Raw genomic sequence first — 13,683 nt, 5'->3', positions numbered from 1 at the left:
CTCCCAAATCCACATTATTTCTGATTGCACAGCCCCATGACAAATCACCTCCACCATGGAAGTTTTTAGCTCCTTTTTGCCTTTATTTGCTACAAACCATCACTCAGGTCCTTACTAAATTCAAGGGAAGCTACAAAAACCACGTGGCTTTGGGTGTGGATGAAAACCAAAGGAACAAGACCATCCATTTGAGCAGCATCCTACTATTAAATTTATTAGGTGTAATGTCACACCACACCTCTGCAGAAGGGCAGCCCTTCCCAGCTCACCACCAGCTCTGGGTGGGTACACACCCCTGCTGCATGGCAATGACCTTCACTTGTCACATCCAGGACACACAGCGCTGCAGACAACCAACACAGCCACCAGCCATGCCAAAGCTGGCCAGCAACAAATGCCTGTGCTTGGTGATCACACCTATGTGACAACAGCTGATTATTATTATTATTATTATTATTCAAAGCCATAAAGGAGGAGTTTTGTCCTACTTCTGGGCTGCAACACACAGAAGTCATGAGCAACTAAAGCAGCAGCCATTCGGTTGGCAGAGAGGACACACTGAGCATTTGCAACACAACAGATGGATCTTTGTTGTTATTTTGCAGGTTAAAAGGGATCAGTGGGGCTAGTCCAACAGCAGAAATGATGAATGGCCAGACAGTCTCAGCCAAGCACTTTACAGTAACAGGATATGTAAAACTCCAGCAGAACTGCAAAGGAGAAATCTTGTTCCCTTCAGTCAGCCCATGAGCCCAAGCAACCTGCTTGATCCAACCTTTCCTCCTGTGGAGCTCTACACATTTTAACTTGTATCCCAAACATTCAGGCACTCCACCAGACACTACAGAAGGGTGGCAGATTGTAGAGCTGATCACTGTCTGACAGGTTTTATTTAAGTGCTCTCACTCCCCACAGCTCTCTCCAGGCAATAGCAGCTCTGTGCAGACACAACTGAGAAGTGAAGGGACAACAGTTCAGCAGGGCAAGGCAGCAGAGCTTGCTGGGTGGCTTTTGGCTTTGCAGGTTGTCACCAAAGTCATGACAGTAAACAACACAGTGTTGTACAGAACGGTGGTTGCTTAGGTGATGTTACACCTATTTTAAATGAATTAAACAGAGCAGAGTTTAAACAAATAACATTCATATTATGCCAGGCTCCTCTCGCTTCAAGAGATTCAGAAGTTGTCCCTTTCAGCCTGGTACTACTTGGCTGCTCATTCAGCTTCCCTGGAGGTAGAAAACCTTCTCTTAGCCAACACTGCTAAATACTATTTGCAAGAGAAGTGCCCTAAATAACAATGTTTTTCTGCAACACTGGTAAATCACTCTGATAAGGGCCTTGTGGGCAAGACCTAAGGACAGCACAGAGGGACACGAGTGCAGAGGCAAGAAGCACAGAGTGCTGTGCCCATGGCTTCCCTGCACAGACCTTCCCTTGCAGCAGAATCTGCTCTCAAAAGGCTGGAAGATGCAGCATGGAGAAGGCACAGGGCAGCACGACAGGACAGCAACACTTCAGGAACACAGCCTGGACATGAGGCATGGCAGAGTCCCTCTGCCACCTTGGTATTTCACAGGAGAGCTCCCTGCCATTCTCCTGGGAGGTCTGGTCCATTTTGCCTGGTCCCTTGCACTCCCACTCCATCTTTCAGAATCAGTGACACCTCCCTCACTCCACTACAGCCAGAAATCAGTCATTCCCTGCTATGGAATGAGCTTCTCCTGAACACTTGATTACATTGAGAGACACACAGCTGTACTACAGCTGAGACCAGAGAAGCTCTAACAAATTCTAGGAATGCCATCCTTTGCAGGGTCTTCCCTGGCTTAGGATATCCAAAGATGGCAGGAAAAGGTTTCATGTGTCTGGAGAAATCAGGCAGGAGCTAACAATCACTGATGTCATCTTATTGCAAAAGCCCCATACCTTCTTGGTGAGTTCTCATGGGCAGCTCCTCACAGCACTGACTCCTTCACAGCCCAGCCAACAAACTCCAACTCTCTCCTCACCCAGCTAAGCCACTCTTTTGTAGCACTCATCATTATTGGACACAGCTGTGGCCTGTTCCTAATCTTTGGTGATTGGTACAGCTGCAACTCCTCAGGTGTGAAATTACCTTCTGCACTATTCTCTTACACTCTATCCCTCCACAAATCACTGCTCTGTGTGATTCAGATACTGACCTAGGTAAGATTCTGCATTCAGCACAGCAAATACTGAGAGAGCAGAGTCAAAAAGGTCTGTGCACACTCCTAAAAAAAGAAAAGGAGAAAGTGCACTAGACAAGCCACCACTCAGGCAGCAGGGAAATAAGCAAGTTATAACTGTGCACAGGTATGACAAACAGCTGAGTAAGAGACCCAGCTACAGGGAGTAAAATCCCTCCTCTAAATTCATATTATTTGCTAGCCCAGCCAAGTTGCACAACTTCAGCTTTGTTCAGCAAAACTAAGGAACAGGAGGGTGAGATTCCTGTGTCTTGCTGAAGAGGCCTGTGGCTACTGAAATTCAGGAAAGGGACAGTCACCTTGTAGAAGGTGAAGCCTTCAACACCTTGAGAATGCAAGAAGGATAAATTACAGCAGTGCTTATGTGGAGCCTTCCAGCTCCTTGTTCACTTACAGGCTGGTGCTGCACTGGAGCTACTGTGGTTTGGTGCAGAACACAGCTCAAATACATTAAAAAATATATATTTTTACTCTTTTAAATAACAGAAGGAAAATTAAATAAGAAAAATACACAATTCCAGAGACTCTTCCTTAGCTTTCAATTGAAACAAACAATGGGATTTAACACCCTAATGAAATAGAGGAAAATCAGTAATCTAAACTTAGATCTAAATTACTCCTTAAGTAGTTAAGTTTCATAATGTAGAAGTAGCAAATGACAAGGAAAATCTAACTTATTCAACAAAAAAACAACATGAAACCCACACACTGCTTCTTATCCAAGATACATCTTAAACAGTGAAACAAGAATATTTATTTTATGTATTTTAAAGGATTTGTGAAGAAGCATCTCTTTCAGGGCCCATTCTCAAGCATGGAACACAATGAATTACCACCAGAGTTCTCTCCCCACTTGTGATTAATCCTGCAAATCATTTAAATGCTGATGTTGGATATGACAGACCTGTATTCCAGCTGCACCACAATGCCCCAGTTAGTTTGACTCTACAAGTCCTCCACAACCCAGGCTGAGCTCACTGCATGACCTCTAACAAATGGCTCAACCTCCCTGAAGGTTCTGCTCACTTTATCCAAAGTTATGATCCACAGCAGTTTGCATTTTACAGATCAAATGTTTGATACAGAATAACTCAATAATGTCAGAACCTTTAAAGTCACCTTCTTGTCAATTCTGTGGGAACATGTCCATGTTTTTACATGAGTTTGGGTATTATCACCCAGGTACACTGCAGATAAAGGAATCAATTCTATTATCAAGAGAACACACTAAGTGATAACTGCAGTACAAGCTTGATTTTAAAATGGCTACGCTTTACTTTGCAGAAGCATGAAATAAACACATGAAAAAAGTTTTAAAACAATGTAAAACCCTAGACAAATGCACTAAGTTTTCCTCTAATCTTTCTTTTAAAAATAAACACCAGTAAAAGGTAGAGCACTGCACACAGCCATTTATCAAAGGTTCATATCAGATTAAGACCAGGAAGCATCACAGCAGTATAGAATCAATTTGTACAGAAACTACATCACCAGCTCAGCAAAAAAATTCTTGGTATTAACACCACAGAAACAAAACCCAAAGGGTTCATCCTTAAAACACCAGTGGGGTCAACATCCATGTAATCCCATCCCTCTGGTGAAACACCCAATGAGTACAAGTGCATGACTAACCCTAAACAGCAGCAGCAAGATCCTGAACATTAATGATTAACTAAATGCAAACAGCAACAGCAGAAGACAACTTTGTGCCCTTTAACACGTCAGCCACAGTTGCTGCTCTGTCCCAGCTCACTGTTCCCTCCCCATGAACATTTATCCCAAACGGCAGCAAGTTATCCAACACTGTTTTAAACAACACTTCAGGTCTTTCATGTTCCACAGACAAGTCTGAAACCTCTAAACCAGTGAAGCAGTAGTGACTAAGATAATTAAACACACTTCACGTGATGTCCAGGATTTCTGGTGACCTTTACTCACAGTATCATCCCTCTGTTTGGGAACTGAACATCAAAAAGACTTTGCCTGACTCACAAGTGACTAAGCTGACAGAAACCAGGCCTCAAGATAATAAAATAGAGCAAAGAGAAGATTTATCTGCTCGTTACCTCCTGAATAGGAGCATCCTCCAGTTCCCAGAGCACCGAGTACCTCTCACATTTCACAAGCCCAGACATTAAGAGGATCTTGGCTGTTCCTTTGAAGGGAAGGAAGGGCAAGGAGGCAAGAAGTCCTTGTTCAGCTGCGCCACCAAGCCACAGCAGGCAGCCTGAGCCCATCTTGCCAGGGTTAGCCACCAGGGAGGCTGTGTGGCAGCAAGGCAGGACTGTGCAGTAATTAAACCAGCTCCATAACACACACAGGAGGCAGAGAGCCGTCCCCAAGGCAGGCTGCTGACAGGGACAGGGCCAGGCAAACAGAGCACTCTCAAGAGTTTCTCCATCAATAATTTGAAAGGAATGCTAGGCACACTGCCATGCCACTAGTTTATTCTGTGGAAATAACCTTTATACCTGCCTTTTTAAAGTCCAACTGACTTGCATGTAAATTTGTCGCCGATCGACACGAAAGGACACAGGCACACACCGCTTTCAGGTGAAAGGAAAAGTTTTATTCTCTGACTCCACTATTTATAGTTTTACAAGGGTGACGGTGGATTGGAAGGTGACAGTACCACCTCTGCAATGCCACAGGTCAAACCAACAGTCCATCAAATCTCTCTTCCTCCAAAAGGAATGAAAAACAATGAGTTGTTTACAGAAAAAGTGTGTGGGAAAGTTCACTACAAGAATGTCAACATCAGAAGGCTTAGAAAATCCTAGAAAACCAGGGTGACATAAATTAATGCCACAAAGGAGATCTGCTCCCCAAAAAAGCAGAGATCCCTTCTGACAACACTAGGAAGGAGAAGACAAAACAAAATTCTGTGATTTATCCATCCATCCCAAACTTCATGACAGCATATTAGCCCTCAAAAGTGTAAATGCAAGAGCCCCACAAGGCACTCAGCCCCTGAACTGTTCAACAAATCAGAAGAGGCATCACTAACTATTCCCATGGTCACCACAGCTTGATCAGGTATGAATCTGTAATATTGCCCTTCCCCCATGTCTGATAAAAGCCACACAAAGAAACAAAGATATTAACACACTGCTGTGTAATAGAACACAAATTGCAGGTAGAGTGCTATGATATTAAAAACTACATAGGAGAAAATAAATGCATTTAAAACTACTCCAGGAACAATTATTCACTGAACAGGAGAAAAAAAGAAAAAGTAAAAAATATCTTGTTGTAACAGCATGAAGCAAAGGGAGGGGAAAAAGAAAAAGAGCACTCTGGGAACCTCAAGGCAGTGTTTTCTATTTTTTATAACAACAGGTCAGAGTCTGTAAGGGAGGTCCAAGAGGTTTGAGAAGTTTAGAGCTAAGACAGCCCAGCAAAACAATCACCTAAGCTTTATTTAGCATTCTAGACAGAATACTTAAACACTGAGTACCATATTAAAGTGTTTGAACATAGCATTAAAACTTTTAAATTATTAACATTAAGAGGATATTCAGTTAAAAGAACACTTAATAAACTAAATCCTCCAATTAGATGAAGATATACAGCATACTCTTTGAAGAGCTCAGTCTGAAACCCCATTCCTGCACTGAAATCCATGAAAGGGGCCAAGGAAAACAGTGTTAATGACTGATAAACACGATCAGAGATAAATAATTAAAAGACCACAGGAACAGCACTGAGATCCTACAGCTCACTTATTCCTCTCAAACTCTGCTGGGGGTCAGTTTGTTTATAAACTTACAGCTGCTTATATTACAAAGCACAAGAGATTCACTTCTGCTAAAAGTTCTTTAGTTAAACTACCAGAGAAGTGCCTCCTACAAAAATTCCCAGAGACAGACTACCTCACTAACTCAGAATCCATACAGCAGCTCCAATTAGCTGCAAAACAGCTTTAATTTTTAAATAAGGGTTTTTTTAAAGGTGAAATGTAGAGATATCCACAAACTAGTGAGCATTCTGCAGTGAAAATATGTACCTGAAGTGCTCACTGGATGTGGCAACTCCATGAAGATCTCTTGGACAAGATGTTAGACTTCAGAAGGAAAGCACTACTCCTTGGGGTATCAAAGTTGCAGCTTTCAAGTTACACTTGAAAGTTTAACTTGATTAGAAAAGAACATGTGGTTATCAAGAACTCGGGTGTCAGACATTTCAGTCATTTCTGATGATAGAAGGCAAAACTTACAAAGGAATTAAAGTGCTCTCCAGTTTGCCAAGTTGGTCCCTAACAATACAGCTCTGGGTCTGGATCCATTCCAGTTTCAAGAGGCCCCAGGAACCAATGCACATAATTCAAATTGAAAAATTAATAATTATCTAGACCAAAGGGGGTTGATCTAATAATTCTCTGGGTATTCAAGGGTAGCTCAATCTACCACATCCCACATTCTGACAGGAAAAAAAAAAAAAAACCCAAACATTTATCCAGCATGCATAATGACCCAAATTATTTCTCAATACATACTCCTTTTAGGGTAATAATGTAAAATAAAAGGAGAGATACCAATTATGCTGTGGAAAAATATGCTATTTTAGAAAGTGTTTCCAGCTCCTTTTCACTGCTTAACAGTACCAGTCACACTCCCACAAGCCTTCACAGATGAAAGGTGAGACAACCTCTCACAGCTTGCCAGCATTAACCCTGTTATTACCTTCATCAGTACAGCTACACACAAATTACTTCTTAGCACAGCCTCTTGCAGACTTTCAGTCCCACTGCCCTCACATATGGTTACAGCAGCAGTTCAGCTCCTATCTGTCATTACCACAAGGAAAACATTCCTATTTCAGGGTAGTCTCCCAAGAGCATGAGTAGTTGTGCTGCTACAGCAATTTCCCAGCTTTTCCCTGGCAGCTGCTCAGAGGTGAATTCCTGGCTGGGCTCACGTTGCCTGTACTTCCCACTTGGGGAACAAACTGTGTTGTTTAATCCTTTGCCCACACTCTCTTCTGGAGCACAGGAGATGGACCTGGAGCTGAGAGTTAAAAATCATATAGAGATTATTTTATTTGTAGGGTGGGGAAAAGAAGGAGACATCTTAAATTGTTAAGAAACAAAGCATTTTGTAGATGGTTTAGGGCCAGCCTACTACTTCTCATACAAACAATGAAGAAAAAGATACTGAAGTTATGAACACTGCACTACTGAACAAATAAAAAAGCCCTCATGTCCTGTTCCCTCTCTTTTTCCAACCCTCCCTCTCTGCCCATCTCAAACTTTTTTTATCTGAAAAAATGAGAGGTTTTTTTATTATTACCTAAAAGACAATGAGGAAATCTGGAGAAAAGCTTTTTAAGCTGAATTAAAAGTCCTAATACTCAAAATACTTACATTTTTATTCCTTAAGCCACTTATCAACCCTCACAATCCTTTCATTATTCGCAGTAAACACAATGTGAAAAGGCCGTATTCACCCCTTTATTTACGTGTGAAACACCAGAATCCCTAATGAGTTGAGTCATCAACCAAAGAGAAGTCGCAGCCACCGGGGCAATGCATACTCTGGAACTTGTCACCTGCGAACGCTGATGGGATAAGGCTGCGCCTGTTTGTTTTCTCCTTTATTTGAACTCAGTGACGAGGAACTCGCCAGCAACAGCATCTCTTGAAGATTTCACTGATATACGAGGGCGCTTACCTAGCTCAGTTTTGACATGGATTGAATCAACACCTTGTTATATTTACTGCTTGTTTTCCTAAGTTTTTACAGGCAGACAACACCACTGTTGACAGACAACACACTGACTATTTAATCTAGTTGGGCTCATATTGTGTCTGTTCCTCCCTCATTAGCCAGAGCAACCGTCACCCAGCCTTCTCTAGTGTTCTGCGAGATCAAATTATCGCTCATTATTTCCTCCTAATTGCAGAGGAAGAACCTCACACCTATAGCAAAACAAGCCTGCCTGAAACACCCACATCCTTCCAGCACGGATTCCCAGTTTCACCTTTCACTACAGCTCCTTTGATTGCTTCAGTCAGTTCCTTGAAGAGTTAAACTAGAAATAATCTTTAATACAAGAATGCTGTTGAAAGAACCACCTATGCGTGCAAAGCTACTCGGTAAGACAGGCCACACCGCCCGGGGGAGGATGGCAGAGAGCACACTTGAAAGCACCCTCAGCTAGGACTAAATAGGTATTAAGCTCGTCAGGATTTTCTGTACATACTCCAGTCTACCAGAACAATAGAATATGGATTTCACGGGGCATCCCTGCCACTAAACCCAGGGATTTAGTGGCAGGTGTACCTTCAAAGGAAACTATTTTACGTCACCGCTTTCGCATGTATTGCGCTGGAAACTAAGGAAAACTGCAACTGACAAAAACGGAGCAGTTTTAAAATTCATGGCAAAACTCCTCAGAGGAGGCGGTGCTCCGTGTGCCCTTTGAAAGTGTTATAACAGAGCCACCTTCCAGAGCCGGGCAGGTTTAGCACACACCGCCGCCAAGAGCTCCCGAAACTCTGTCGGGGAGGTGGGGAATACCTGCCCCGAGAGCTCCGCACCGCAAACAACGCGGGCTCCATCTTCCTCCTCCGGCAGCCGGGCACTGCACGGCAAAACCACACAAACCCCCAGAAACAGCACAGCTCAAACCAACTTTGAGAACTTCGTACCATTACAAAAAAAAAAAAAAAAAAAAAAAAAAAAAAAAACACCCAACCAAGCAAACAGAAAAAGAGAAGAAAGAGAAAGCAGGATCCAGGCGAAGTGCCCACCAGCCCGCGGGAGGGCGGGGAAGCCTCATCCCAGCCGTATCCCCCAGCAGCGGCCGAAGGAGAAGCCCCGGGCGCTGCGGGCCCCCCTCCACCCCGCGCCGCTGCCGAGGCCCCGCGGCCCCTCCGGCCTGGCCCGGCTCCAGCGGGCCCGTCTAACAAGTTGATCCCGGCGTGAAAGAGGAAGAAAAGGAAAACCTGGGAGGGGGAGGGGAAGCCCCTGCGCGGCCGCGGAGCCCGGACCGAGCGAGGGAAGGCGGGCAGGGAACGCCGGAGGGAAGGAGAGTCGCCTCCCGCCCCCCTCCACGGCCGCAGGATCCATTTTCCCTCCCGCTACCCCGCTCCAACTTTCCGCTCGCCGCGGCCCGGGACTCACCGGCATCATCTTGGAGCCGAACCGCATGGGGGCGGCCGGTGCCGGCCCCGCCACCCGGAGCGGGGAGCGGCGGCCCGGGGGGGCGGAGGGGCTGCGCTGCTGCTGCCGGGATGACCTGTTGCGGGAGGCACCCGGCTCAGCTCGGCCCAGCCTCCGCTTTGTTCCCACCGGGAGCCGCTCTCCCGCCGCCGCCGCCTCCACCCCCGGCTCCGCTCCGAAACTAACCACGGCCCGGCGAGGAGGAGCCGCCGCGCCCCGCCCGCCGCCCACCCCCGGGAGGGGCCGGCCCACCTCCTGCCCCCGCCGGGGCTGCCGGCCCGGAGCTCCATGAGGGAGGTCAGAGCGCCCCGGGCTCGGCACTCAGCGGGCCTGTGACATTACGAGGTCCGTGGTAGTCCCTGCGGGTCACCCGCTCCGGCACGGCGCTCGGAACGCGCGGGTTTCGGGGCCCCACGGAGGGCAGGGGCACACGGAGCGCGGTTCGTCCTGCATCGGCAGCGCGGTGGAAGCCACCGGCCAAGGTCACAGCAGAGCCTCCCCTAGCCTGACCTGCGAGCCCCTGCAGTCCCTGTGCCTCACACGGACCGTCCTACAGATGCCTTTTAGCTCCTCGCGTACACAGTCAATGGAGCATCCCTGCCGGAGGCACGTTTTATTTTTTTTTTGTTATTTTTGGTCAAACCTCACTAAGATGACAAAAACCATCCCCACGAATCTTTTGCACCCATTTAAGAGGTGGAGAGAACAAGTTCTCCCTTCTTTGGAGCAGTGTGCAGGACACCCATTTCAAACCCAGGCACTTTGCTAGCAGCACTTGAGAAGCTCACGCAAGGCTTGGGGGAAAAAGTATATTCATTCAATCGGCACCGTTACAGGGCTCTCTGGCCAGGAAAGCCAGCCCCATCTGTTTTACCTACTCGTATTAAAATCTTCGTAGTAATTAGGCAGGATGAAAGCGGAGGGGATTAGAAGTTCCCAGATGAAGGAAGAGCAAAACACGAACCTAATTTGTATACAAACAACTATTTTTCTAAAGCAATAAAGAAACTTTGAGAGTATTAAAGGAGCTTTGAGAGCCCCTTCCCGCAGGAACTGCAGGGCGGTAAGCAAGCACTGTTTAATATAATATTGCTGCAGGAGGGATAAAATCCGGGCCGGGCCGTGATGATCCCGGGCCGTTCCCGCATCCCCCCCACTCCCCGCGCTCCTCGCCCCCGCGCCACGGCCGGCCAAGGAGGAGGCACCGCCCCCGGCATGACGTCACCTACTCGGGTTCCCATTGGGCGCCTCACGAACACAGCGCGGTGTCTCCCGGCAACGCCGTGACGTCACGGCCCGCCCCGGCCGCGTCCCGGGCAGCGGCTCCGCCGTTGTCCCGGCGGCAAACGCGCCTGGCCCCGGGGCTGCTGCCTCGGACGGACCGAGCACGGAGCCGCACTGCTGGGGGACAGGGCTTCCCTCACCCCAAACCCCGCCGGTATCCCGCCGGATGAGCGGGATCTGGGAATCCCAGCTCTTTCCGGATTCGCGTCTCTGGTGCCCGCATGCATGGGTCAACCTACGCGCAGAAGGTTTACAAAGCCACTTATAAAGCCAAAGTCTTCATTTGCTGGATTTTTAACATCTCAGACTTTAGATTTATATCACAGGATAAAAATGTTACAGGTGAAAGCAAGTGGCAATGGAGAACTGAAATTCTTAGGATCGCAGAGTAATGAATCACTGAGTTAGGAAGATCATCGAGGTCAATCATTAACCCAGCAGTGCCACGTCTGCCACTAAACCGCGTCCCTGAGCACCACATCCCCGTGTCCCTGAACACGGCTAGGGAGGGTGACTCCCTCACTTCCCTGGGCACCCTTTGAGTTATTCGTTTCAATAAAGACATTTTTCCTAAAACCCAATCTAAACCTCTCCTGGTGCAACTTGAGGCCGTGTCCTCTTGCTCTGTCTCTTGTTACTCGAGAGAAAAGAACGACTCCCACCTGGCTACAACCTGCTTTCAGTAGAGCACATTGAGGTCCCTCTGATTATCCTTTTCTCCAGGCTAAACACCCCTAGTCCCACCTCAGAAGCCTCGATGCTCCAGACCCTTCACCAGCTTTGTTGTCCCTCTTTGGACACACTCCAGCCAAGGATTCTGCAAATTCCTGCTTGTCACATACATCTTTTATGAAAAATCCTTTCCTTAGGATTTTTCCTCCTGAGAAGCTGGGAGGCCTCAGGAACAAAATGTGAACATTGATTATCTGCTGCTGTGGAATGCAACAGGTGCATCTGTAATTGGCCCATGTTGGATGTTTGTAATTAATGGCCAATCACAGTCAGCTGGCTCGGACAGAGAGTCCGAGTCACAAGCCTTTGTTATCATTCTTTTTTATTCTATTCTTAGCTGGCCTTCTGAGGAAATCTTTTCTTCTATTCTTTTAGTATAGTTTTAATATAATATATACCATAATATAATAAATCAGCCTTCTGAAACATGGAGTCAGATCGTCATCTCTTCCCTCATCCTGAGACCTCTGTGAACACGGTCACACCTGCTGAATTTTTAGAAGCATGTAGTTGGTAAGGGGTAAAATCAGGAGTGTGATCTTTTCACGTACTCCCTAAATACAGACACAAATAACTCTAATAATTAGAATATTAAAATAACAATTTTAAGCTTGTAAAATAAACCTGGAAACGGTTAGGTAAAAATCAAGCAGAAAAGGTGTTTCAGATGAGTGTGTGTGTGAGGTAGCCACATTTTGCTAGCGCAAGCCTTTTGCAGGCCAATCCACAGAAGTCTCTTTTGGCTCAAGCTTTACTTTGACATCATCCACACAGAACCCCATCCCTGCTAAGGAAATGAAGCTCCAAGGGGTGCACAGGTCTTTATTTCCAGCTCTGTGCAGGCTCTGTGACTCACACACTGCAGTGAGGGCTCTCAGTGCCATCTGGCCTGGCATGAAGATCCCAGCTCCTCTCCAGCAGAGGGGACAGTGCTGGCCAGGTTTGCAGGTCACAGCCCTTGTGCCCATGCCTATCTCAGCAGCACTGCCCACCCTCCCTAGAGCACCTCTCATTCCTGCCTCATTCCTGCCTCTCACAGCTACTCAGACATGATTTCACCAGAGAAGCATGGCATGAATTTCTCACAACAGGTTATTAATTCCAGAACAGACTTCTTGGGTTATCAGCAGAGAGTTGACGGTTCCCCCAGAGAGGGCAGAAATATGGGAGGGTTTCTGAGCACAGCTTCACCCTCCAGAGTGTCGACAGTAGGAGATAACTGAGTCATGCACTGGAGCATTGGCAAGGGGCAGCAGTTCCCAGCCCTGCACACACAGAGCTGTCAGAAAATGGAAGAGGAGAGGAGATCCACAGGATCTGGAGCCAATGGCACAGACAGCTGAAGCTCTGCACCTTTTCCCTGGCTCCCACTACCTTTGGTGGCCTAAGCAGACCATGCTGCATTTGACTAAGGCCACATACAGTTCCCTAGAAGTGATCACAGCAAGGGCTCTGATGCCTCAGGTTTCAGCTTTTCTATTTTTCAGATTCTGTACTGCTTTAGTGTGTAGTTCTGAGCTTCATATTAGGGAACAGTAAGCTCTCTTCACAGAGTAGGTAGTCAAAACAATTCCTTCTCTAGCTGGCGACCAAAGACAACCAATCCAAATCTCAGGCCCAAGAGCATAAACAAGGGTGGAATGAAGAGAGAAAAACAAGAAGGATGGGACTTCATTGGCTGGAGCTGTAATTGGACAATTAACTCCAATATGCTAATGGGCCAATGTGGCATTCACATGGCCTCTGAACAGAGACATAATTCTCTCTCAGGTTTTTTCCTGGAGAAGCACTGAGGGAAAACAAATTTTATCTCTGCTTGCTGCTCCTGTTGTTTTGCACATGTGGAATGTGTTAGGAAGATTGTTTACCTGAAGTGATTTGTCAGTTGGATTCTGCTGAGGATTGTTTTGTTTCCTTGGCCAATCACTCAAAGCTGTGTCCTGGCTGTTGGGACACAGCCACAAGTTTTCTTTAGTATTCTTTGTAGTTATAGTATAGTATAATGTAATATAATATAGTTTTAATAAAGTGAGAATTCAGCATTCCAAAGCCTTGCAGTCCGATGACAATCATTTCTAGACATTGGGGTCACCTGATTTTGATAGACCAGAACTTATAAAAGTGAGAGACCTCATGACTGGTTCTCCATTTTGTGACCATTTTGGGTTCATCTTGGGTGTAGCCCTGGCTGGGCTCTTGTGCTGCCCAAGGTGGATCCATTGAGGCTTTTAATAAATCCCTGCTTTATTCTTTAACTCTGTTCTAGATCAGTCTT

General features: G+C 46.4%; 1 protein-coding gene across 3 annotated transcripts in view; it reads right to left on the bottom strand.

The window, feature by feature from the left end:
* TP53BP2 (tumor protein p53 binding protein 2) overlaps window positions 1–11,443 on the bottom strand; it is a 58,618-nt gene extending 47,175 nt beyond the window's left edge. For 2 of the 3 annotated variants that reach the window (XM_059467305.1, XM_059467306.1), the window contains exon 1: window positions 9,354–9,555. In XM_059467305.1, coding sequence (XP_059323288.1) covers window positions 9,354–9,380 — 27 coding nt within the window. In that variant the 5' untranslated portion in view covers window positions 9,381–9,555. Of the gene's footprint in view, window positions 1–9,353; window positions 9,556–11,420 lie in introns of those variants that run through there. The other variant, XM_059467307.1, reaches the window with a different exon arrangement.
* Between the last annotated feature and the right edge of the window lie 2,240 nt (window positions 11,444–13,683).

Source organism: Ammospiza nelsoni, chromosome 3 (genome assembly GCF_027579445.1).
Source record: "Ammospiza nelsoni isolate bAmmNel1 chromosome 3, bAmmNel1.pri, whole genome shotgun sequence".
In the NCBI taxonomy this organism is placed as follows: domain Eukaryota; kingdom Metazoa; phylum Chordata; class Aves; order Passeriformes; family Passerellidae; genus Ammospiza; species Ammospiza nelsoni.
Note: the sequence above shows the minus strand (reverse complement) of the source record. Positions and strands in the feature narration are given on the sequence as shown.